Source organism: Poecilia formosa, unplaced genomic scaffold (genome assembly GCF_000485575.1).
Source record: "Poecilia formosa unplaced genomic scaffold, Poecilia_formosa-5.1.2 Scaffold60, whole genome shotgun sequence".
NCBI classification, from domain to species: Eukaryota; Metazoa; Chordata; class Actinopteri; order Cyprinodontiformes; family Poeciliidae; genus Poecilia; species Poecilia formosa.
The window spans coordinates 973,119-999,589 of record NW_006799999.1 but is presented as its reverse complement, the minus strand read 5'-3'; the positions used below and the strand labels follow the sequence as shown (position 1 = coordinate 999,589).

Here is a 26,471-nt window from a genome sequence, read left to right as displayed (position 1 = left end):
TGCTGGCTGCTACAAAACCGTTGTGCCTTTAATTTATTTCAGCCAATATTTCAGCAAATGCTCATCTGGCATTAGTGGTCACTGATTACTTACCTCTGTGCATGCAATTGTTGTTCTTGGTCGCAGGGGGGGAAAAAAAAGATGAGGGATGAATAGATCAGCTTAGAAGTAAAAGAAAGGATCTGACTGTTTTTAAAGGAACAGATGATATACTATAGAGTGGAATGGCACAGAAGACATAATGTATTTCAATAATTAATAAAATGACTCATGTTTATGATTGAGTATGTGATTATTTTACTTAATTTAATTGATTATGGCTTACAACTAATGGAAAAAAAAACATTAGTCATTTTCCCATTATAAAACATTTTTATAATCTCATAACAAAATTATTTTAAATACAGAAACAGCTTGAACTAATGGGGGGGGGACTGTTTAGCTGACTGATATGTAGTGAGACCCTCAACAGAGGGTTTGTTAGAGAGGTCTGTTGTTCAGAGGGCTTTATACAATTAATGGAAAGTTGAGTGGAAGCAGCTGGGATACAATTCATCCATTTAAGTATTTGGTAATGATTCACAAAGAATAAACTGTGGCTGGAGTTGGTGCTTTAAGAGCCGCCACACACATTCATGTCGGGTCAATATTGATTTGGGATCTGGAGTGGGAATGTGTGGAGTACTGCCTGAAGAAGAAGACACCAGATCCAACAATGCAAACAAACTTAAGGCTGAAAATAAACCAACCTGGGAAACAGGGTGATAATCTGCTGTGAGTCATGCAAAAGGAGTCCAGACCAAGTACTGAGCTCATATACTAAGCAGTACATAGACATACTTTTCAATAGGATGAAATTTCTGTATTTAAAAATCAGTTTCTGTCCTAAAATATGTATTTTTTTTCCTGGCACAGTTCTCATCAGCTCTAAATATCAAGATGAAGTTGAACATATTTGACATTTTCAACTGAATTTCCAAACATAATCTGAGTTCTTGATATTTTATAGCTTGGAAGGAGGAGTAAGAAGAACAATATGGCGGATAGTGTTAAAATGCCACACTTTATTTGCTGTGTTTTGAATAAAATAACTTTACATGATCTCAAAGCACAAAAAAAACATGTCAAAGTGTCATAAAAAGCAACATGGAACGATAGAAATAAAAATGTAATAAGGCAACACACAACATGTAAGACTTGATAGCATATAAGTGAAAACCCAGACTGTATACAGTGCATATTCTAGTGAGTATGTTCCTCAAGTATCTCCACAGCGACATTACAGAGAGTAAAACACCGACGATGAGGGTGCTGGGGCACTTCCTAACACTTCTGCCACTCTGGGGAGAAAACTTGTCATGTATTTAAGAACAAAGAAGCTTCTCTAAAAGCCATCAAGGCCATGAGGCCAGTAGCGCATAAAAATAACCCAGTGATATTATCTGAAAAGTCACGCTTGTCGTTGCTTCTAGTGGAGAGATTTATGAAGGAGTTTGAAGTTTTTTTTTTTTTTTTTGCTGCAGAGAATCTGTCTGACCCTACTCTTGCAGACCAAGAACCTGAATCTAAAGGCAAAGCTGGCACTGGTATTATGTTAATTAACTTTATGTAACTGTATGTAACCCTGTTATTTCTCCCAGAGCTGCTGGTAGTCCACCAGCTCATCGACAGAAGACGTACTCCGTGTAGCTGGTCCACAGTTTGTCCTCCGATGGGTCGTTGCTGCCGTAAGAGCAAGTCCCGGTGGAGTTGCAGGCCACCATGTGGAAGCCAGTTTCCGCCAGCCGGTCAAACGCTTGCTCTAAAAAGTTATACTTCAGGTAGTAGCGGGCCGTGTATTTGTCCGGGGGCCGGTCCGGGTCGCGGCTCTCATTCAGGGTTTCCCCGAAAACCTCCTTGGTCAGAGAGATCTTTCCGCACACCGTTATCCTGGCAACCCTGCGGAACTTGGCGTCCGCCTGGATGTCTCTGCCGATGGTGTAGGTGCCTCTGTACCCGATGGTGATGTAGCCGGAGTTTCCCCCCGGAGAGCGCAGAGGTCTATCCGACGAGGAGGAGGAGGTGACCGGGCTGGTGAGTTCAACCTCCTCCGGCTCCCCGCTGTCCTCCGCGGAGGAGCTGTCTTTACTGGCCGCCGCCAGGCGCCTCGACAGCTCCGGTAGCTGGAAGAAGTCCGCCTCTCTCTGCAGCCTCTTTCTCTCCTTGAAAAACTCCGGCAGAAAAAGCTCCGAGTCCCGTAAGTAATCCAGAATGTAGCGGAACAGAAAGCCGTCCCGGTCAAAGAAGAAGCGGCCCTTGCTGTCTTTAGGCAGGTCGGCTGGAGTGTGCTGGGTGAACTTGGTCCACAGGAGAGACCTGGGCACCGCGGTGAGAGTCTCGAAACGGGTCACATACACCTGACCACCCACGTTGAGCTCCACTACTTCAGGGAAAGTTGAACTTTGAGCCATCTCTGCCTCCCTCTCCCTACAGGGTCCCAGTTGCTGACCTCAGGACGGATAGTTGGGGAGGATCCTGGGAGTACAGTAATGTTTATAGTGGCTGGGGCTGTGTGGGAGGAGGAGAAGGAGAAGGGCGGCCAGCAGAGACGTTAACTGTTCAGCGGAAAGCTCCGAGAAAAAAATAAATAAAAAAATCGTGCTGCATTCAGGGTCGTCTGTAATCCTCAACGTTATTTTCATATATATGTAATTCTCAGCAGCACATGGGACCTTTTCTCCGCGTCGTAGTCTTGAAGTAACTAACAAAAAGAACAATTACCTAGAATAGCAGAGATATGAGTCAATCCTCCCAAAATAAAGATTTGTGATTTATGCATGGATCATTTTCTAACTGCAGCTGATTTATAGACATTTCTGTTGCTTGCTGTAACATCTTTATGGAAAGGCATAAACTGGATCATGTCTGCTGTAATTCCTAAGGTCTGCACTGTTGCAAAGGCCACTCCTTGAACCATTTAGCAGAAGTTCTGAAACTTTTGATCATATTACATAAAACCCATCAGGGGAATTTGTTCATATTTTGGTTCTGAGCCTGTCACGAACCTCACCCAAACAACAGACATAACATTTAATCTTCCATCTCAACTGTTTAAAATGATTATAAAGTGGACATCAATGAGCACAGTGTGACACTATATATAGTTTTATTTTTTCCCCAACTTCTCTAAAAATACTGTAAATGTGCTTTTTTCAAAAATGCTAAAGTGTAAAAGATAGAAAGTTCAAGCTACTACTATGTTTCTAAAAAACCTAAAAAGAGAAAATGGTACAAACACCACAAAAATCCATTGGCTTGTTTTCAGCTTTCCAAGGCCTAAGGTATAATTAAGCTAAATTCTCCTTTTCGGTCTTTGATCTAATGTTTCAGGACAGAAAGCTATATGTTTATTTTCCACATAAGATTTACAACTGAATGCCAGATTCTCAGCCAATGGCATCATCTTCAACATTTTGAGCAAAATATGTAGTTGGTCCACATGTCAGATTTTAGATTTGTAAAGGTTTTTCTGCATGTTCTTCAGAGAGAGAAAAAAAAGAAAAACATCCATCTTGACCAGAGGAAACAAGTTTCACTAATACAAAACAACGATTCCTTAGCAGCACTAATAAATCACTGAAGTCGGTAAAGACGTGAGCATGAGATTGAAGAAGACATCAGTCTTTTATTTTTAATTTAGTACTGAAGCAAAATATTAACATAATAAACTGGGACAGAAAAAGTTGACTATCCGATTTTAAGTGGATATATTTTAAGTAAAGGAAAACAAAATAAATGTTCAAATGTTCATCTTTTCCATCGCAACAAAGTTTTTGAGTTGTTCACTCTTCATAAACATTGAGTTGTTTTTTTGTTTTTTTTTCTGGCGATGTCCTGGTCCACTTTGTTATCTGGGTTATACTGACATCTAGTGGACAATATAAAAAGAGGCATCTTGTTTGTCTTTGGCGGCATTATGTCTGCAGATGTTGCGATTGACATTTTACAAGTTTGGAGGCACTACTTTAAAGTGGGTTTGTGCTGATATGTCTTTTAATAAATATACAGTAAATAAACTGCTAAAATAAAATTTATTTTTTACTTATTTCACCTTTTTTACATTTTGTAAGATTACACTCATTAACTTCAGTGTGTTTTATTGTGTTATTGTTTGATAGACAAACACAAAGTAGTGCAAAATTGTTTTAGTGGAAGTGAAACAATATTTTGTCAAAATGTTTTTTAAACTAATCTGAAAGTGCTTTGTGCATTTTTATTTAGCCCCTCTGACTCAATGTGTCACATATCCACTGTTTGCTGCACTTTCATTAAATGTCTAGTGTCTCTACTAGCTGGGCATCTCAACACTGACATTTTTGCACACTCCATTTTGCAAAAATAACCTTAGTCATATCACGTAGCATATCTGCGAGCAGAAAATATTAACAAACGAGACATATAAATGCCCGAATTTGCGTGGCTATGAAGTAGCTCTAGCTATTTCTGTTTTAGAGTTCTTGTCCTGTTGGAAAGTAAACCCCCATACCAGTCTTAAGGCTTTTCTTGATTTTAACATATTCTCCCAATAACTCTGACCAGCTTCCCTGGTCCTGCTGGCTTCTTCATGGTGGGCTGCAGCTCCAGCTGGATCTGCTCATATGGCAGCTACAGAGAGTACATCTGGTGCTAATGAGCTGATGGGCCAGCAGCTTTGTTTCACTGTCCTGATTATGTGTTTAATATTAGCTTCAGTTACCCAGAACATCTTCTTTCACATGTTTGCTGTATACAGGGCTTGTGGTAGATATTAAAGGGACTCACCATGACACGCTCTCTTTCTCCAAATGAATAATAGCACAAGCAAAACAAAAAGTTAGTTGCAGTAATGTCTGAAAACAGGCACAAAGTGATTGGAGAAAGTAAAACTTCCAGACCCTCTACCTGTACCTCAGAATCAAAATGTTATCCTTTGGCCAGGCTTAATCTCTTGGAAGTGTCATTTTTGATAAGATGTGGCCTTTTTATTGTAGGCTAAAACAAGATAATTAGATGAAAGAGGTTGTAAAACTTAGCCACCTCCTGAAGGAAAGGAAGTCTATCCTCAGTGGCAACTCATTCATGGACCTCATAAGAAAGTTCTGTCAGTCTCCATCTCTAATGGCTGTCATTTCTGGGATTCAACAGCTCATGTTACCAGCCAAATGGTCTTTAATTGAGCTTTAGATTTTAAAGGTTTGATTTAAATACACATTATGCCATTTTTTTTTTTTATCGTTACAGCAACTTTGCATTAACTTACTCCTTACTCCTAACCATTACTAGTACATGCTAAACCTTAAACCTAACCTAAAATCAATTCACACCTTTGTCCAAAACCTGACTCCAAAACGGCTTTAATTTTTGTTCTAATGGGGCGTGGGCTTTGGGCCCCACAAGGAGCAATGAGTCCTCACTATTTTAGTATTTGTTGGAAAAAATGGCATTTTTTTTAGGTGAGAAATCCTAAAAACACACAAGTTTCTATTTCTACCCATATTAGGACTTTGTATTGACACACATTTTGCTCTTGATCTAGAAATACCATATGTAAATTTCAGACTAATCATTTCAGGAATGTCCCTTGGTATAAATGATCCATTACTTTCTTTAAAATCTGTATTTTATGTCAAGAAATTGTGATTAAAATCAAAACAATTTCACTATAAGAAATTATTATGATGCTATTTCTGTCATATTGCCCACCTCTGACCTAGCAGTTGCATTTTATTTCCGCAGAAAGGAAACATGTCAGCCTCCACTTCAGAATAATGTTGGTTTTAAAGCACTATCCTCTATCTGAACTGAATAAACTACTGTGCTCTGACTGAGAAATAATTTTTAAAGCATCACAAATGTGCAATTTTCTTCACAACCGTTACCTGAAACATTGCATGTGCGTGCACACAAACTGATCACATGACTGCCGCTTGTGTGGGTCTTTCGCATGACGTAGCTGCTTGTGGGCCCATTTGAGCTCATTCTTTATGAGAGTGGACATCACTTTGTGTCTTTGGGTGAGCGTGTTCGGCAGAGTGAGAGAGAAAGCACGGTAGAGAGCGTTCTTGTCACCTCTTCTCAGGGTTACATCTGCATCCCTGTGCTCTTCAATCAGCCCTAATGGACCTTCTGGCTCAGACTCAACCGGGACTCTGATTGTGATCCTAAAGACACTCAAATACACACACGTAAATGCACACACACATACACACACACCCCCACACACGCGCACACACACACATTGTGCAAAGTAAGACCGGGTGTGGCTCAAAGCTTATATGCGTCGGGATGAGCTAAGAGGCAAAATGACCCTTTGAACGTTTCCCCAAATCTTTGTCCTTTGTTTCTTCACCTGCACCTGCAGTTCTTCTGTTCTACACTTTAATTTTACATTAGCTAATTAAATGGAATAGATGAAATGACAATTGTCATTCAAGTCCACTCGTGCCTTGGCTTTTGTCTTAAAAATGTTCTAAAGGCTCATGATTGTCAGCTGAAAACTATGTAAAATATAAGGTTTATTGTTTCAAACGGTCCATCTTCCTTCCCTTTGTCGCTCCCTATCAGCATCCTCATCAGGGACCTTCGGAGTAGCTGTGTGTATGTGACCGCTTCACAGCGGCCGATCCACCCTGCTTTGCTTGGCGGCTCCATTCAGAGGGTGAGCAGGTCCTCTGGGGATAATGTGTGCTTTTCTAAGTGTGCGTAAGGGAGTGTGTATATGGCCGCTCGATTATTCTCTCCACTGATTTTCAATGGTATAAGAAAAATGACAGTCCGTCCAAGGCACTCCTCCTTTCTGTGTTAATAAAAGAGATGGGCCTGCTTTACAGACATGCTGCAAAGCAGGGCATCTCTACTGGATTTAAAGTAGAGGAGTGCTGGGAAACTTCTGATGTTTCTGGACAGATTTAGTCTTTTTTCCTGTTTTGTGTGAATCCAAAAGACTGTCAAACAATTAATATTTCAGTGAATTTCTTTCCTCAAAAACATGGTACACAGCAGACAAACTGTACTGCAAAACCAAAATCCATTTGAAATGAATGTTATTTTAACAATCCACAATTATACATCCTACAAATGAAAATCTGCAAAATGCTTAAAAATTGATTATACTTTATTAGAAGATCATGATCTCAGATTAAACAAACAAGCAAACAAAAAAAAACACTTGTAAGATTAAGTCAGGGAATGCCTACAAAAAATAGCAGAGGAGTATTTTCAATCATGCCACGGTTATTGATCAGTTGAAATTCAGATTGAGCTTTCCCACAACAAACATTCAGTGAGGATCTAACAGACAACTATTTGAAACGTCGCCATACATAGGTATAAATGTGTGGATCTGTGATGCTTTTGGTCTGAATCTTATATTCTTCTTCCAAACTTAGAATAACTGTAAAACTGTAAAGACTTACCCTACAATTTTTCATATACTTTTCTAAAAAATAATGATAAAGAATTAATGGCAAATCTAACTGGAAACCCAAAACAACAGACAGCAGCGTGTCACATCACTTTTGCTTATGTTCCTACTCAAATCAGTTGAAATAATAAATTACTGAGAGGTCAAACAAATTAACTTATCTTAACACAACACACTGGTTTTCTGGAATAATCTCAGCATTTGCATTGATGTGACTTTGACAGGAGCCTCCACATAACACAGTGATCATCTACATTAAGATTTTCTTTTGGTTGGTGTCATCCACTATCCACATACTGACCTTAATGCAGTAAAGAAAGTATTCTCAGCCACCTACTGGAGGTGACATCACTGACAGAGTGTCAGTGATCCTGAGTGAAGCTGATTCACAGCTCTGACTTATTAAGGATTACCGAACTCGCAGATCATTAGAAACCTGTCTCATTCCTGCGGTGAGCTCCAGACTGTGTGCACCTGCAGCCGACCCGAGTGGAGCGAGGCTGGCTCTGTAATCAGGTTCCCCTGGCTGATTTGATTTGAGCAGTCGCTGTGTTCGTTTCGCTGTAGATGCTCCTCAGCTCCTCGAAGGGACTAATGGAGGAGATAGAGAGATATATGGGAAACAATCAGGCATGACATTATCGCAATGTATGTGTGTGTGTGGGTGTCCAACACCGTGCATACTATTAAAAAGCTACACGTTCATCCCAAAAGACAATTTTTGCTTTCATTTACATCAATATAAGATGGAGACACATTTTTATTTTTATTTTTTTTGTACCTCTCCTGCTTCCCCACCCTTTCCCAATCTTTCAATGACCTGACTTCCAATTAAATTACAGGGGACATTACTTATGAAGGACGTAAATAGAAGCCTGCCGTCATGATCATTGTTCCTCATCCTTATTTGAGATATGGAAGGTCTTGTGACGCATTGTCCTGAAAAGGAGATGCAGAGACCACACCCAGTGGTTTGAACGCAGTCCCATTCAGTTATAACTGTAAAGCATGATCTCAGCTACAATTTAGTGAAGCCCATTGATTTCAGCTTTAAACGTGTTTGCTTTTCTTGACAAGTGTGGCTATCTTAGTGCTTAGATCAGTCCATACAAAACTGGAATCTGCTTCAGAACTTTTACAGTCCAACTAAAACTTCATCCTCATCACAATAATTGTATTGAACAAGCGCTTCGCTACCTGGACATCCAGTTTGCCTCGAGCCATCTCTCCAAAGTCATCTCCAGCTACAACACATCAGATGTCTACCCAAATGTATCATTCCCTGCTGGTAATCCCATCACAGAAATCCCTTTCTTTTTGTTCCTGTGGAAGAAAAAAGGACTGTAACAAATTAGGAAAGACAGGGTCAGATCATGGACAGCAAAGAAAAGTGCTTTCATTTCATTTCTCTAATCATGCCGCCTGCTCAGTTTGACCCCTCCTTGAGCTTCTTCTGATTTTCAGATATCTGACCATCTTCAAGCTTGACCGATAAGAGAATATTTGGATGTTTTTTTTTACAAGAACCTTACCCTCACCATTACTGATTTCAACATTTTAAATGATAATCAAAAAAAATAAGTATTGTGCCTGCATAACACACAATAACATTATGGGATATTATAAACATAATTGTGGCTGTAACAAAAAATGTTTTGGTTTGTATCTAAATGTTCCACACAAACCATCCCCCATTAGTCTCCTCTCCTTCTGTGAAGCGCTAAAGAAAAATGGATTGCCTGTTGGACAAGCGACAGTTTAGTTTCATAATTGTTAATTATCATGAGTGCTCTGAGAGTCACTTTCTCTGAATGGAGGCAGGAATCTTTCTCCCTCCCCCACCATCTCTTCTTTTTATGGGATTGGTCTAAGTTCTCAAGGACATCAAAGAGGTCAGTGACTATGGGGGGAGGAGACCCAGGGAATGCGTCAAAGACTTGCGTCATTTCCTTGCATCCAGGTTGGCGAATTCCACGAAAATGGTCGTTGGTGGGCTTCTTGCCTCCGCCTTTCCTCCATTTTCCCTGCCTGAGCAACAGCAGCCCCGCCCATCCCTCCTTGGCTCCTCCCCTAGTCCACAGCCAGAGAGAGTACAGCACTTAAAGTAAATAAGCAGCAAGGAGAGCTATTTTAAGATACTGTCTTTCACTGTGGACAAGGAGGGGGACAAAGATGCAAGCCATGCGATTGTAATTTTAGTCACGTCTTTCGACATGTTGTCTTCCTCAGTCCAACTCGCTGAAGGGCCCGGCAGACATGAAAGAGCTCGGAACAACGTATTTGTCCTGTTTTGAACAGAAAAAAAAAATAAAAATACAGATTTTACAAGACCAAGGGAGTTGGCGCTACTGGAAATCAAGCCCTATGTCTATCAACTTTAGACTTAAACACAAGCAACATTAAGTGACGCTTGAGAGAGATGATTCAAACAGAAAGCAACAAAATAAAATATGTGAAGAAGTTCTGCTTCACAAAACTGAATCTGAGGTTCAACATCTTTGGTTTAGATTAGAAAAACACTGTTACGGCATGACGACTTGGATGCATTCTGTTGGTTGAGCTTCCCATCAAGCTTGAAGATTTCCTGGATTCCAAAAAACATCAGCAATTATGCAAATGATTGACTTTTTTCTAGATATTGTTGAATGAAATCAAATAATTTAAAATAACCCTTTACCTTAGGTATTTGATCATTTGAGTCAGTATTTTTCTTTTTTTTAACATGAAGGTTTTTACAGAAAATCTCCATGTTTTTTTTTTTTTTTACCACGACCTCATCAGTATATGCCAACAACAAAAACACTATGTAAACACATAAAACAAAAATATGGTGAGTCTTGGACTTTTTCAGTTAATTTGGATTTTCAAAAGGACCAAAAATGCAGATGGTCCCTGTTTTTTTTTTTTTTTCTTGTTTGTTTTTGCAAATCATAGACCAATAAAGCAGCTACAAAGAATTTACTTTAGCACATGTTATCGTTATCTCCACTCTTTTGAATCTTTATTATTTTGTATCACATCAAAAATAAATAAACATTTATAATGAATGTTTGTTTGTTTTTTTGTCGCATATGGATAATTCAAACAGCAATAATTGTTACTCTTATATACGTTTTATCCTTATACAGCATGTATACAAATACACATGTCACAAGAAAATAACCTATTCACTGCTTCTGCATAAACAAGTAACCAGCAGAAGATAAGTCAGAGCCTGCGAACACAACGCTCTGCAACATGAAGAAGGAGGAGAAGTGTCCCATTTAATTTAAACCAGATCTTCTGCAGATTTTACATTCATTGTAAAGTCTTTCTTCCTCCGGTCTCTCATGAATCTGGTCAGAACAATGAAAGCAAAATATCTCTTTTATGAGCATCTTTAAGGCAGTTGAATACAGGTTCATTTAAAACACCAACCTTTTTTTTTTTTTTTTTTTTGACTAAACTGTTTCTACGGCCAACATTAATGAGAGCAAAAGCAAATGCTTCAGCCAACTACAGTAATTTCTGCTTGGATATTTTTGATTCACTTCATTGCATTTTTTTTTTCAAATCATAGTTTGTTCTTTAGTAGGAGTATAAAATAATAGTAATAGGAAATATGATGGTGTTTCTATTCAAAGAAACACTTCATTTTTTAATCACCAGCTTCAGATTTCACCGTGAACAACTGACATAATGAAGAATGGATGCATTTTTTTCATAATTACCTACAGCTGACCTACTCTACTGCTATAGTCATCGTCAGATTACGTCGCAATTGCTGCATGTGTGTGAAGCTGCATATCTTATTGCTTTTTATTGATTCCCTTCCAAACAGTAGTTGTGCTGTCAATTCTTGTGAAGTACTTGTCAATTGTTTTGCATGATTTTGGATGAGAAACAGAAATCTGAAGACTTTCTTTTCTTTAGTGCTGAATAGTCAAATAAACTGGACTTCTCATAACCCAGTTAAACCCTCTAACCCAGTTAAAAAGGCATGAGGTATGCAAGGTGACAATGTATAAGTGCTTTCTATGTATATATTTCAATATGTAGGTGTGATAATCAGCAAGCGGCTATAATCAAGAGTCTAATATCCTGACATGTGGCTCTTATCCAATTAAGTGGGATGTCCAAGTACTTTAAAGTCCAGAAAGACGATATTTTCTTCTTGCCTCTTGGCCTCCTGCCAGTTCAGTCAGGTATTCCGTCTTTACATTTTTATGAAATCCAGGTTTTATTATTCTTTATGTGAGAAGTCAGGGCTGGACTCTTCCTCTTCCTCTTCAACTGTTTCCTCTGGCAGCGTGTCACGGCGGGTAAAGGCGGCTGCCAAGGTCACACTCAGCCGCGGCTTGACAGGCGCTAACTCAGACAGCCCGATGTTGTTGCCTCGGGTAACAAGAGTAGTTTTATCCATTATTTCCCCACTGCGGCTGGACACCACGGCATCCAGAAAGTCATATTTGTGCGAAATCTTTCCGCTCTCGAACAAGTACTTCGCCAGGTACGAGAAAACAAAGTTACCGAAAAAGGAGGCCAACATAGAGACGGTCTTAAAGGGGAACCGCTGTATGATAATTTCCTCCATTTCGTCGGAGTCCTGGTGCTTCCGCTGCTCGGTCGTCCAGCCTGGGTAATAAATGAAAGGAGGCAGGTGCAGGTAGGGCTCACCCCCGCCTATGCGCAGCAGCAGGCCAAACAAGTACGCGGCCACCGAGCCGTACGTGTTTGTGCCTTTGACAAAGAGCACGCTGAGGAGCTGCGGGAAGATGATGACATAAACCAGATCTGAGCTCAGGTACCAGAGGCCATAAACCGTGCCAGCGCCCAGGGCCATCAGCGTGGCAAGGCCGCCAAATACAAAGATTGTGATTCGCATCACCCACACAATTTCACGATCGGATGCCTTGGAAGACAGAGAATAGACATAAGCATCTAGATAGACAACTTCAGAAAGAGGCAATTAGTAACAAAATCCTTGGTGACGTTCCTGAACTTACTGACTGTCTGAAGGCAAGCTGGTAGATGTTTCTTGCGAACATGGAGCTTGCAGACAGAATGGAGGAGTCTGCAGAGGACATGACAGCGGCAGACACAGCCCCCAAACCGAAGAAAGAAACAAATGGCGGACAGAGGTGCTGCAGCACAATGGGGAGAATCATTGCTGCTTCATCTTTGTCTTTAGGCGCTTCACCACCGTAACTGGTCTTGTTCCAGTCTGAGTAAGAGAAATAATTGTTAGTGCTATTGGAGGAAGACATGCTCTGTTTCATTTTTTGTAGATTTAAAAAATAGGAACAAACTTATTTAAAATTATAATTTAATTTAATGCATTTTCAGTGTATAATCTAAAACATCCCTGGTAGAGGCAATCTACTGCAGTAATCTCGTATTGAACAGTTTGGTGAAATACAGAATTACATTTCAGCATATGTGTCAAGATGGGAAAAAAAAAATCACATTATAATATTTACTTTTAGCAAAATATCAGACACATGGTTGGAGCATGTACCATTCTTCTTAATACAATCTCTCTAAATGATCCAGAGCCCAGTTCCTCTCTTGTGTTTATTTCTCTTCAGTTCAAAACCGATTTTGAATAAGATTAAATAAGATTGTTCAGGGTCTTAGATGGCCATGAAAGGATGCTAAATGCTGTATGATCATTTCTAAGGTCAAACACTGATGCTGGACAAGAACGCCTGGCTTACAGTCTGGATATTTATTCATCCTAAAAATGTTCTTTTGGGTTATGGTCTGGAATCTGTGGAGTTCACTGAAACCAAACTCACTCTGGCATGTCTTGACACCTCTTGTTTTGTGAACTGACGTGCAGTGATGATTGAAATGAAAGGGGACCAAAACGGTCCCAAAGATGAAAGTATAAAATGATCCCAAATGTCGGATACATCTCTACAGACAACATGAATCTATTGCTGAAGAGCCTGCTGGTACTTTACCCCACCAAATCAAACATTTTGCATCTTATGGTATTAAGCTGCACATCTTGAGCAAATTCATAGAACATGAGGAAACACATTTGTGTCATCACTTCTCTGTGGAAGAATCTGACACCTAAAAATCTGGAGATCACAGCACTAATTTGGTCCCTTGCCTCGCTCTAATGCAATATTTACAATCCAGCATGGTTATTAAACGGATTGCTGCTTCATTATGGATGAGGTGAACCAGCTGCTATTTACCAGGTTTTCTTAGATCTAAGGGCAACAAGAACCCACCCAGAGCCTTCCCCAGCAAAACAAACACACAGGCGAACACAACCGCAGAGTGTGTATGTGGAATGTCTCTAACCTGTGGAGGCCCCAATGGCTCCGATGAGAACGGAGGGCACGGCCATGACGAGGCATCCGAACGCGGCCAGGAAAGAGAGAACCTGTGCATAGGTGGCGGAGGAGGCAGATAACACCCTTTGGAAATACACTTGCCAAGGTATTCCTCCCAGCATCTGCAGCATGATGACCACCAAGAAAAAACATATTTAAAAGTGAAGTTCTGAATCTGGAAGCACCAAAGTCACAAATCCATAGATTAAAAGAAAAGAAAAGAAAAGAAATATCCTGAGAGACAGTATTTAAAGTTCAACATATGGAGAGAAGGACAGAGCAAATTTCTTAAGTGTAAAGGAACAAGTAAGTAATTTCATAAGGGAATGATTGTGTTGGAATGAATTAATTATTTACTTGGCCACGTGTCTAACAATGTAACAAATTTATTTACTGAATAATTTCTAGAATAACAAATGAATGAAGTCAATGAAGTTCTTCCACTTTTAAGCTAAACCCAACAAGAGTAATCAACACATTTAAAAAAACAAAGTTGTTGATAAAATCAGTTTTTGACTGTATTCTTGAGTTTTAAGGCCTAATTTTGCTGAGATGAATAAACATGTAGAGACAGTACCAGAAGACAGAAGTTGTCGACCCACATCCAGGTGTCTTCCTTCTTGATGCTGCCTCTCCACGGTGACTGATAAACCCTCTTCACTGCAGTGACGGTGATGTCTGACACCGCAGCGTTAGTCAAAGCAAAAGGGACGCTGATCCACTGCAGGCAAACAGACGTCAGTAAACACACAGGAAAAAAAAAAAACACACACACACACAAACTAGGAACAGAAGAGTTTCAAAACACATTTAATTTCTTTTGAGGGAAACATGAACTTAATATCTTATCCTTATCCAATTAAGGATTTCTGTCCATTTCTGCCTATAATTCTGAGAGAGAATGACCAATGCATAAAATGAATCAAACGCAAGTCTTGAACTTACAAGGCCAATAAAGATGCAAAACAGCTGCACCACGTCCGTGTAGGCCACAGAGTACAGTCCTCCAACCAGGGTGTAGAAGATTGCTATGAGTGCAGAGATAACCACTGACATCTTGATGTTGATGTCCACAATGACACTCAGAGTAGCGCCTATAGGTCAAGAGCAGGTCAAAGGACATCACAGCCCTGGTAGTGTCATAAATTCAGATACATTTTGAGGTATATCCAAGAACACTTTTGTTCTGCTGTGTGCAGACACGTGGACTTACCGAGGGCGGACAGGATGGCAGCAGACCAGAAAATCTCACCCATGAACGCAGGTATGAAGAGAAGACCACCCATGCGTTTCCCATAAAGTTGCTGGAACGGGTCCAGCATGGTGACGTAACCCCTTGAGCGCATGGGCTTAGCAAAGAAAAGCCCACCTGGGATAAAGAGAGATGGAAATACATTTCAGAGCCCATCTTCAAAACTTAAAATGGATTTGAATGAAATAATAATAGTAAAAAAACAAAACAAAACAAAAAAAAAACATAATATGGACAGTTTGATACTTGTTTAAATGTTACCACTGAAAGATGAACAGAAGAGCACTTGAGACAGTCAATCTAAAACTCTTATTTTAAATAATATGTTTAGCCTATAAAGGAGTGCATAAGTTTGTATTTCTTCCACATAATACATTTTGCCATTTAAGAATAATATTACTGTTTAAGAAAACTCACCAACAACCAGACTGAGAGCATATCCAAATGGGGCTTGAGCCCAAGCCAAACCGTAGTCGGGAAGATACACATACTCAGCTGTGCCATTGATGTATCCTCCACCCACCCAGGTCGCTGCGAATTACACAAACACGTCACTAAACGTAACTGAAATTACATTTATTTGGACAGAATAATAATAATTAAAAAAAAGAAACTCTCAAATTCGAGTATAAACAAAATCGTAAATGTTTTTTTATATATACAATTCCAATAAAATTAACATCGAAAAAGTCCATCGGTTATGGGAAAAGTCTCTTTAAAATTATGTACCAGGACTAACAAAACAAACCAGTAACACAAACTCCACCTGTCATTGTGAATCCGCCGACAAAGAGTCCGATGTCTCTCCCTCCGACCATGATGGTTTCGCTGCGGTCGGTGCCCTCCGCCTCCCCGGAGTGTTTGTTCTTCCATGCCGCCCAGATGCCCACGAACAGGATGAGGAGATAGAAGACCACGATAGCCACAAGCCCCTCTGCATGGATGGTCATTGTCGCAGTGGTCTTCTGCTAGGAACGGGAGGACATGAAGACCTGTAGAGGAGTAGAAAACATAAGATACGAGATATGATGTTATGTGCGCCTTTGTGTTTGTGGCAAGTGAAGTATCAACATAGTTTGGAGTGGAAACAAAGTTTTTTTTTTCTTTTTTCTTTTTGGTCCGATTTGAAATACTGACCAGACACGCTGAAACCTGGTTGAAAAATAAAGGCACGTCAAAGAAAAACCAAGAAATATTTTTTTCTTTAAATTACGGAAATTTAACTATTAAATTGAACTTTGATATGTCTTGTAAAATTACTCATTAAATTTGGTCATACTACCATTACAAATGAGACGGAAATGTTTCACATTCGCTTATATTCCTGGTACAAATCCCCAATACAAATAACTGAAAGATACAATTAACCCCCCAAAAAATCTAATATAAACTATATTTAAACAATACAATTAACTTCGTGTTACTATAATTTTGCTCTGTTAAATAAGTCATGTTCTTTTTGTTCATTTAATTTGGCTCCTTGTGGAGGATGCGTGTGCGTAAAAGCCGATTTACGCACAGAAATACTAATTCCAAAGAGGCACAAATTATGATAGAAAGAACCTTTCTTTGCGTCTTTCTTTCTTCATTTCTTTTTCATATATAAAGGACTACAGAACTTACCAAAAGTCTTTCCAGAGTCATGCGTGTGGGCAGATGAGCAAAGAAAACGAGCATCACACTTCCAGCAGCATTGAAATACGCGTCCCTCTTTGTACGGTGGGCAACTGTAAAGCGAAACGGCGGTGGGGGTCTCTCGGGTGACTTGCTGAGGCTTATAAAGGGGGCAGATGCCGTCAGAGGACCGAGACACGCGTCAGAGAAACCACCCGTCCCTCTTAATGAGCACCTGGCATAAAAAAAATAAATAAAAAAAAAAGTCACGATGTCCCGGCTGATGTAACTGGAAGAGGGCCGAAATTCCTTTACTCAAGAACACTTTTATTTTTTCTTTTACTCACCGGATGGGTCATGAAAAGAAGGTTGTTAAAAGCGTCGCGTCACGTTTCGACTAATTACAAAATTGTGAATATTTTGTTTGTTTGTTTTGTCCACTTCTGGCGCTACTTCTTTATACTCGGTGCATACAAGTCGTAATCAACACATTTCAGGTGGCCTTCTGTTAGTAACATTATTTGCTTTCCTTTGTTCATCGGAAGGACGCTGGGAACACGCCTTCATCAATAAACTCTGGTGGGATAAAAGTGTTATTATTAAAACATATAGCCAGGAATTACTGGCTGTATTTCTCTCAAGGAGAAATACTCAATTTCCTCTTTTTTTTTCTGTGATCAAACGAATTCGTGGATAAAACACTCCCCACATTTAAGCAATTATAGCAGTCTTAAGTGTGTGTCTCCCTCTTCCCTTCAGGATATATATCTTTGAGCTGCGTCTACTTAATGGCCACTTCAGCTTGCACTCCGTTTATCTGAACAAGACTTGTCGAAACTGGCAGGCATCCAATTAGGATGGGTCCCGAGCATGCAGTGAGGTTTAATGATACAATCTGACTTTTTAAAAAATCCTTACACACATACACACAGCAACAGGAGAAAAAAAAAACTGTCTTGGAGAAGATGCTTATTCGTCATGGTAAATGGTGGCAAATGAGCAGGACTCTCTTAGCAGTCAAACAGAGCGATTCAGCACCATGGAGAGAGACCAAAAATATGTAAAACAGGTTATTCAGGTTGGGTCATAAGTTTCCATACATAGGAGAATGTAAAATGTATATTTCTTTTATATTTCAGATACCCAAGAAGATGCATTTGACAAAAGAGCAAAGAATTGAAATTATACTGATGGCTGATGGATCCGGAAGCAGTGGCATGGTTGCACAAAAATGTAACAGAAAACATGGAACGAGCATCACACACGACACTGTGGGAAAACTTATTTGCAAGTTTCAGAAAACTGGAGATGTTGCAGATCAACCACGAAGTGGTCCAAGACGTGCAGCGATTACACAGAGTCCCACAAAAATAAAAATGGTTGTCCTATATAAAAATGTTTCTCTTTTCTATGTATGTAAACTTATGGCCCACCCTGTATTTGGGAGTGATGATCCAGGACATCTATTGATGTTTCATATTACTTTTATACATCATTAAAGACTATATTACATATGTGCAGTTAGATCAAAGCTTTTACAACAAAAATATTCATGTAGATGGAAAAAAAATAGATTTGAGCTTTACATTTATAAATATTAAGCTTTTCTTAAAGTTTGTCACTAATTCTAAAACTATTGAAATGAAGCCTTAACTCATGTTTCTAGTTAGCAGTTAATATGCAGAGTAATAAAACATTCTGCAGTGGCAAACATGCTTTCGTATGGCAGCATATTTAAAATCTATTACCAACATTACATGCGTTACATATACAAACCAGCTTTTGGATCAAAATAAAATGAAATGCGACAACTTTTGAGAGCCGAATGATTCTGGGAAACATTTATGCCAAAAAATAAAAGATCCGGCAGACAGCTGGAAAATCTGCTAACGGCATGTTGGACAGATGGTTGGTGCAGAACCTTGAGGCACTTTTAAATCAAACACTGAATCTTAACTTTGGCATTCCTGTGCTTTGTTTATATCAAGAATCCCATTAGACATAATGTTCATATCTAGTGCATTTCTGAGCACAACTATTGTAAAAAAAAAAGATTTTATTGTGTTCCAGTTCAACATCTGTAACTTCACTGATTACATTCAACCAAATAATTTGTTCAGTCATAGGACTGGAGGTTTAATGAGCAGCTGTTGCTGGCAGCTCACAAGATCTCTAAAAAAAAAAAAAAAAAAAAAATAAAAAAAAAAAGCCTGAATAAAAGGAAGAGAGACGGAAAATGTGGGATAACATCTGATATATGAACATTACATGTGAACATGGAGAAATGTTGGGTTTCCACAAATTTTATTATTTGAAAATTAAAACACAGAATGGAATAAAATAGAAACAGGCCTTTGAAAAATGCAGTTTCAGAAAATAGTCTAAAAATGATATCAGTTTAAAATATAAAACATTATTAATCAAGGACAGTTGACCTACAGAAATGATCCGAAATCTCTACAAGATACTGACTAAACTCTTTACAGCAAGTCAAGATATTTTACAATCACAGAAATATTACAAATCCACATGGTTTGCACTGTTGGAGTAAGCAGGGGCTTTCTTGACTTGGTTGTTTCACAGACGAAGCGCTGAAGAAAAAAATCATTGCCTGCTGATGTATGACACTAAAATGTACACCAGCTTTTCACAACAAAAACAGCATCAGACTCTCAGATATAACATTTTAAATAGCTAACATAAATTCAAACATATTTTGCGATGCTTTCCTGACAACTATCACAGACTTTTTAGCATATGTTCCCTAACTATCTAAACAAATTTATAAGAGTTTGGTAACAGTTTAGAGGGTGTTCCATGTGTGTGAGAACGGGTGACTGATTGAACGTAGCATGAAGAGCTTTGGGGTTCTCTGAACTTTATCTGCTATACAAGTACGAGCTACTTCACATCTACCATTATGTTTTACAAACACCTCAAGTTTTGTTGAGGTTCTTAAGGTTACATTTCTTCAATATGATTGTTACTGAAACAGCTACCTCCATCTGCACCATTTTAGTTACATGTCATTCACGTTAAGAAAAACATCTTTGACAGACCACAAGCTGTAATTGGTTAAATAAAGTCTTGCTTTAGGAACAGTTACTTTATGAGTTGTTGCAGGAGGACATTAAAAATGATGAAAAAGCTGTTTCTGTTTGGTTTTTGCTGCTAGACATTATTTAGCCACAATTCACAAACCTTTGACAGAGCATAGATAAAGGATTGAAATAAAGAAATGTGTTGATTTTAATTTAGTGCATTATAGTCAGATTATTTCTTAGAAATAAATGCAAACTAAAGCCTTTGTAGCTGCCACTTTTAAATCTGTGAGCTTAGTTGTACAACGCTTTTCCATCCATCTATCCATCTATCTATCTATCTATCTATCTATCTATCTATCTATCTATCTATCTATCTATCTATCTATCTATCTATCTATCTATCTATCTATCTATCTATCTATAATACTGATTAATTCCATTCAAAAAAAGGCTAAAAAACAGAAAACATTTTTAGAAACCAGGGCTGAAATAGCATATGTTAACATGGACAAAACAAGCTGCTTTTATGGCAAGCTCTAGGTCAGTCTATATAAAAAGATCAAAGCCTTAAAAAAACAAACAAACAAAAAAAAAAAAAAGAAATCTTTTGTATAGACTGTAATTTTATGCTTTCTGGTCTGCCTTTGATTCATTGAAGTGCTGAGAGTAAACTGAAAGCAGCCTTTTTGAATGATTACATCTTGTTCATTAGAAATGAAATCAAGCCAAAAAGAACAGTGGCTGGAATTTAGCTTTGCAGAGACTTGTATTGACTTATATTTGCAGTTTTCACCTACTTGTTTCACATCTGTATATATACTAACTTAATATTTGTATATGATCATTACAGCTAACTATGTCGTATTCAAAAGGGCACATTACAATTGGTATTATTACACATAAATTATATTCTATTTAAAATATATTTCTATTTTTATTTTCTTTTTTTGTTTATTATCCTAGAGAAACTTTGCTTATAATTGAGCAGAGCTCCATTCTAAATTATCTGTAGTGAGGACAAAATGGCTGTTATTAGTGTAAGCATAAAACAGCCAATGTAGTTTTGGAAAAGGCAGGAATCTGAACATATTTTGCCTCTTTCTTCTTCTGATTCCCACTGGTTTTACAATAAAGTAAAATTTACCCAAATAACATTGCATCTTAACAAATCTTAAAAATGTCATAGGAAGCATTTACCGAGTTCACCTGCTGCTTTTTGTGCACTTCTCTTACCAAGACTTGCTTACTGGACATTTGCATTTCTTGCTTTAACACTTATATGTAATCAGACACAGCATCTACTTCAAGTGGTGCCTCAAAAACAGCAAAACAGTTATTTAAAAGATATATATATGTGCGAGTAATGGTGATTATTCTGGTGGTTGCTCCTCATGCGCTCATGTTTTCATTGTTTTGATTTGATCTAGAAAAGGAGGAAAAGGGTTATTCAGCAAAATATAACACAGACAGCGGTTTCTTTGAACTCTCAGGATTACCAAAAGAAAACTGGACAAAGATCGGTCAAGATGAAGAGTTTACATGGGTAGGTTTCTAGCTTAATTACATTGCACAGGTGGCTTCATGTAAACGCACCTGCTTAGGATACAACAACATGGGGAAGAGAACCAGTTATAAATCCTAAACAACTACAATTCAACAACAGTAGTATTAAAAAGCAACCAGTACTCACTGTATAATTTGATCTATGGAAGGATTTGAATGAGGGCATTAAACATAACAGAAAAAAAAAAAAAAGACATGGACATTCTTGTACAATGACACATATTTGTTATGAACATTGAAATTCTAGATATCTATAGGTCAAGATAGCAATGAGAAAATGGCAGAAACAAAGAAACGTCAATAAATGATAAGATAAAAACGGTGTAATAATCCTCATTCACATCACTGCTCCCTGTTATTGATGTTAGAACTAAACGTCTCATTGGTTTAACTCTTCCTCAACCTACTACCACTCCACCTACTTAACCTGAGGTTATAACCATTTCTTAACAGAACTTTAACTTGGTTGGAAAAAGTAAGACTGGAGTATTAATGTGGACAGGAAACTAACCTGAACAGCTGCAGTTACATTACAGCAGTGGTGGGTTAATTTGTTATTAGAACAGCTGCTTCGAATAAATTGGCAGTCGGGTATGTTAAATAACCAAATAAATAAGAGCACTTCCCAAACTTTCTAACTGTGTTCTGTGTATGAAAACCAGCTGTGAGAAGTTTTTCCTCAGCTTCTGGAGTCTAATTAACCTGACCATTGCCTTTCTACGCAATTCTACTTGATAATCATCTGCCTTCAGTGATCCACTGGGATTTCTCCCATTGAGCTGGATTTCTCTGGTTGATGTTTAACCTTACCAATCAAGAAAACAGAAGGAGGAGTTGTGACTGTAGCTTGGCAATGACAACGAAGGAAGTGAATAAAGACATTCAGTTCTTGTTGGTCAAACTTTCAAATTTTGAGGAATTAAAGTTGGAGCAAGAAAAATGTACAAGCCACTTTATTGCTGGAAAATATGTTGTGGCCCTACTCCCCACGGCATTGTCACAACCAAACGTTAGCCACTGGGTAAAATCAGATCCAGTATTTTTAAAACATGTGGAATATGACAAAATATGTGTGGTTGTTACTTTATTAGATTTTGAATGCTATTCTGGTCTCAAATTACCTAAAAAGTAATCAGGTAAGAATAAAGTAGATAGCGAAGTAAACTTCATATTAATCTAGGGGGGGGAAACAATAATACAGAACTTTAGTCTTCAATTATGCACATTAGGTCTCTTACCTTGCAGCCAGTCAACTCCTTCTTGTAAACCGTCTCCTCTGATAGCATCCGTGGCACTGGAAAACAACAAATTTGTTCTGAAAAACAAAAACCTGCATCCACCCAGGCTTTTCTACCAACCATGCAGAAAAAAAAAAACAATCCCAAAAAAAATGTTACAAGAATCTATGACTGGTTCTATACACTCCTGTGCTTTAATAGTTATGTTAGATTATTATTAGTAGTGTACAGTTTATGAGACAAGTAATTCAAAGTGTTTTAATCTGTTCATACCAGATGTACCAGGGCTTGTCTTTAATGTTCTCCAAACAGAGCATCTGTGAGACCTTGACAGAAGACAGAGCATCTCTGACATCCATCTTGTTAGCAAAGAAAAGGATGGGGATCCTCCTGTGTTTAATATCTGCAGCAAAAACGGTGAGTAAAATGTAAACAACCTACAGTTGTGATGGTGAATGATAAAGAACAATATTTTGACACCATTGACACTATATTGCTCCATATGTGCTCTGCAAAGTGGTTCACTGTGTTTCTCACTCGTGGAATACACATGCATACATAACAAAAATAAAACGGGTTTAGAGTCATTGATGTTTGTGTCTTCAATGACTTTGGTTTATAAAATATAAACCAAAAATCTGTATTCATACTTGTATGGTTTAGACATAGAACAGTATAAAAAAAACTGTGCAAGACAGATCAGAAAGAGCTCACCGGGATGATTTAATAATGTTTCCAATTCTTCTTTGGCTACAACCATTCTTAGCTTGTCTGCACTATCAATGACAAATATGATAGCCTGCCCTTCCCTGAAAAGAGAGCAACGGGAATAAAATGTATATGTATATCACCAAAAAAGGCAAAAGTACAGACTGTATGTGTGCACTCACTTGTAGTAATGTTCCCAAAGATTCCTGTATCTGCCTTGACCGGACATGTCAAAGACGGTAAATGAAAGACTGGAGAAAAGAAAAAAAAAATATATATATATCAAATAAATAAACAAATAAAGTTGGAAACCTAAAAGTTATCACATGGAGCACATATTCTATCACTTAGCAGACAAAATGTTCAAATCAAAATAAGGTGGTAAAACAATAACACATTTAATATTTACAATATGGCATTAAGTATCTACCTGGATGTCTTGAACTTCTCTATACTGAAGCCAATTGTTGGAACAATGTCTTGCACCTGGGCCTAGAAGAAAAAGAGATTGGATTTAGAAGAATGGCTCAAAGGAAAGCTCACACAGGCAATGTTCATTCTATTGTCATGTAAGAAACGAGTTTTGTTTTTTACTTAATTGCATTGTAAATAATGTTGTGCAACAGCAGATCAACATAACTGCAGGACAACACATTTAAAACACAAAAAGGACATGCACAATATGTCAATGTGAGGTGTAATAAATACAACAAGTGCACAAATTTCACTGGATCATTAACTTACATTGGAAGGCTTGAGTTTGTTGATGATGGTGGTTTTCCCACTGTTGTCCAGGCCCAGGCAGAGCACATTCACCTCCTTCTTTAAGCCCAGCCATCCGACCAACTTGTCAAATAGTCCCATTGGCTAGCAAGCAACCATCAGCTGTGAGCCTTCAATGAAAAAAAAAAAAAGCAAAAGTTAGTAGGTTAAAATTACAAATAAGAAGAGGTAAGGAACAGAAAGGGAATCTATAATAGACACAAGTTGATCACACTTTCCCAGCAGTAATGATGATATCAGTTTTAATGAACTTATATTTTTCTCTTCTCTTTTTTGTTTTCAGCCATTATTATGCACCTTTCCCTCTTGTGACCTTTAGTATCTCAAACACTGAGATTTAAATAAGATGTAGGTGGGTAGCATCCATCCAACAGGCTAAATATATTCATGCTTTGAAGAAAATGGATGCATGGCCACTAAAATATTATAGCATATTATATTCACTACTTTATAAGAGTCCGATTCAACTACCAAGATGCACAAAAACTGAATTAATATAGGACCTTTCCATTCATAACGGCTACTTAACGCCTACATTCACCCAGTCACACTTTAAGAATGGAAGTTGTCTAATGTTGATATTGCAATCAATGACACCTGCAACCAGCTCTGATTAAAATTAACATGTACTGAGCAAGTGCATAAAAAGGTGCATCACACTGATCTGGTTGCTAGCTAAAATGTTTTAAAGAAAACTATAGCCTCTTTTAAGTTTAGAAAAGCCCAGTGTATCCTAAAACAGAGCAAAGATCAATGAGGAATAGAAATTCCTTTCATGCTGAGAAATTAACTAAAAAACGAGAAATCTCTGGTTACGTTCAGTAGTGTCCATATCCCTTATATTAGCTGAACCATTCAGGAAATATGTTCATGGTGCTAAGTCTCTTTCACACAAAAAAATATCACGCAGAGCAAAATAATGTTTTGATTAATAATGAATGTACATGGAATTCGTTTATTTTAAATAGCAACCAGGTTATTTTCTATGAACATCAAACTGTGGCATTTAACACACAACTGTAAATCTATATATAATTGTGATCAAATCAGTGAAGATTATCTACACCAAGTGTAGTTAATGCACAGTGTATCCTGTCGCACATAGGTGTTTGGTGGTTCTAACCAGATTTGGTCGCATTTACTACACGCTAACAGCTATTTAATCTCTGTTACGATAGTCGCTAGCAAGCGACTGCTAACCGTTAGCTGTTTGAAAGTTAACTACTTCAGTCATTTCAATACAACATAGACAGTGCTTTCCGTGGTCTTTCTAAAAAAAAATCACAACATCTTTCCACTCTAAATAATCCAAATGTAGTTATGCAATTGTAGCGAAAACCAACACCGCGGTTAGCCTAGCTACGATATCGCTAACGTTAGCCCGTATTATCCTGTGGCAGATTGTTAAGTAGAGCTGTAACTTACCTGTAATTCGCCCGTGCTATGTTGCTAATATTGGATCAGCTAGTGCAGTCCCAGTCTTTGTATTTAACTAACTGATGTTTCATTCATTTCTCTGCTGCTCTCTCATACTACATAGAATAAAAATATAACTGGATATTTACACTACGTTGCTGGGAGACCACCGTCTTGCAGCTAGGTTGTATCACCGGGGCAACGGAAGACGTTTTCCACGTCAGCCGCACAGAGGTCTACCGTGATTGGTCATTGTGTTGCTCGGCAACGATTGGTCTGCTCCGCTGTGATTGGTTGTTACGGTGATAGCGGCGTAATCATATCTATGGATAGATGTGTAGTAATGTTTGGCAAGCCCAGAATTTAAAACCTTTAATCGTAATGACTATAAAGGAGTAAATTGAGTGTTATTACTTATTGCCCGTTTGTTATTTTTAAAATGCCTGCAAAGCACATACCTAAAACTTGGAAAATATGCAATTTTCCATTTCTGTTGTCAGCTAGGACTAAATTACACAAAATAAAAATGAAAAGTGAATTTAAATTTTATGACTATTAGTCTCGAGGTGCTTGTGGGGTGGTGGTAGGGTTAGAGCAGGGATTCTGCAATGTAATGTAATTGTTGTTAAATATACTTTATTATAGTAAAATTGCTAACATTACTAACCAAACCTGTTTGCATGGAATACAGAAGCGAGTTTCTCGAAAAGTTAAAATGTCCATGTAAATCGAGATTTAAAACAAATTGAGAAGAGAGTGATATTTGGCAAAATTTATGCAAACTTTCCTGATTTTCATCTTTTACCCACCTGGTTGTTTAAGATGCAAATCATCTGATATTTAAAATTTGAAATGATTTAACATCTAGTCATAAACAAATTGCACCACGTGATTGATCAACAAACAAAATGGGACTATGACCATGTACTTATCACCATATGACCTTCAAGTGTCTGTTTACATACCTGATAAAATTTCATGCCTTGAGACTGTTCACATGAAGATGATCGTCTACAGGCGCTTAAAGCTCCCAATTTATTGTTGTGCATTAACCACAAAGCCACAAAGCGTGGCACAAAGATG

General features: G+C 38.1%; 3 protein-coding genes across 4 annotated transcripts; all 3 read right to left on the bottom strand.

Moving 5' to 3' along the window:
- Window positions 1–1,506: 1,506 nt before the first annotated feature.
- On the bottom strand, window positions 1,507–2,515 carry LOC103139362 (BTB/POZ domain-containing protein KCTD12-like). Its single transcript, XM_007553926.2, has one exon. It carries the CDS (start codon window positions 2,448–2,450, stop codon window positions 1,662–1,664), a length of 789 nt encoding a protein of 262 aa, XP_007553988.1. The 5' UTR covers window positions 2,451–2,515; the 3' UTR covers window positions 1,507–1,661.
- Window positions 2,516–11,359: 8,844 nt separating this feature from the next.
- Window positions 11,360–16,867, bottom strand: LOC103139360 (high-affinity choline transporter 1-like). Its single transcript, XM_007553925.2, has 9 exons — window positions 16,646–16,867; window positions 15,789–16,014; window positions 15,440–15,553; window positions 14,984–15,139; window positions 14,716–14,864; window positions 14,348–14,491; window positions 13,739–13,892; window positions 12,427–12,644; window positions 11,360–12,332 (listed from the first exon to the last, which is right to left on the bottom strand). Exons 2-9 carry the CDS (start codon window positions 15,970–15,972, stop codon window positions 11,664–11,666), a joined length of 1,788 nt encoding a protein of 595 aa, XP_007553987.1. The 5' UTR covers window positions 15,973–16,014; window positions 16,646–16,867; the 3' UTR covers window positions 11,360–11,663.
- Window positions 16,868–20,631: 3,764 nt separating this feature from the next.
- On the bottom strand, window positions 20,632–25,681 carry arl6 (ARF like GTPase 6). Of its 2 annotated transcripts, XM_007553923.2 has the most exons (9): window positions 25,398–25,681; window positions 23,934–24,082; window positions 23,620–23,681; window positions 23,372–23,440; window positions 23,196–23,290; window positions 22,755–22,884; window positions 22,482–22,537; window positions 21,371–21,383; window positions 20,632–21,103 (listed from the first exon to the last, which is right to left on the bottom strand). In XM_007553923.2, the coding sequence occupies exons 2-9, from the start codon at window positions 24,051–24,053 to the stop codon at window positions 21,070–21,072; spliced, it is 579 nt and encodes a 192-aa protein (XP_007553985.1). In that variant the 5' UTR covers window positions 24,054–24,082; window positions 25,398–25,681; the 3' UTR covers window positions 20,632–21,069. The 2 variants fall into 2 exon arrangements, with proteins under 2 accessions (XP_007553985.1, XP_007553986.1); XM_007553924.2 differs by lacking the exon at window positions 21,371–21,383 and having other exon boundaries at window positions 25,398–25,646.
- Between the last annotated feature and the right edge of the window lie 790 nt (window positions 25,682–26,471).

Excerpts from the sequence above, each read along its gene's own strand:
- arl6 (XM_007553923.2), bottom strand. The coding sequence starts at position 24,053 with ATGGGACTATTTGACAAGTTGGTCGGATGGCTGGGCTTAAAGAAGGAG. Across the intron at positions 23,682-23,933 it reads ACAAACTCAAGCCTTCCAAT|GCCCAGGTGCAAGACATTGT; the intron begins GTAAGTTAATGA and ends TTTTTCTTCTAG. Across the intron at positions 22,538-22,754 it reads GACAAGCCCTGGTACATCTG|TGCCACGGATGCTATCAGAG; the intron begins GTATGAACAGAT and ends GTTGTTTTCCAG.
- LOC103139360 (XM_007553925.2), bottom strand. The coding sequence starts at position 15,972 with ATGACCATCCATGCAGAGGGGCTTGTGGCTATCGTGGTCTTCTATCTC. Across the intron at positions 14,865-14,983 it reads TGCCATCCTGTCCGCCCTCG|GCGCTACTCTGAGTGTCATT; the intron begins GTAAGTCCACGT and ends CTTGACCTATAG. Across the intron at positions 12,645-13,738 it reads AGCCATTGGGGCCTCCACAG|ACTGGAACAAGACCAGTTAC; the intron begins GTTAGAGACATT and ends TCTCTTACTCAG.
- LOC103139362 (XM_007553926.2), bottom strand. The coding sequence starts at position 2,450 with ATGGCTCAAAGTTCAACTTTCCCTGAAGTAGTGGAGCTCAACGTGGGT.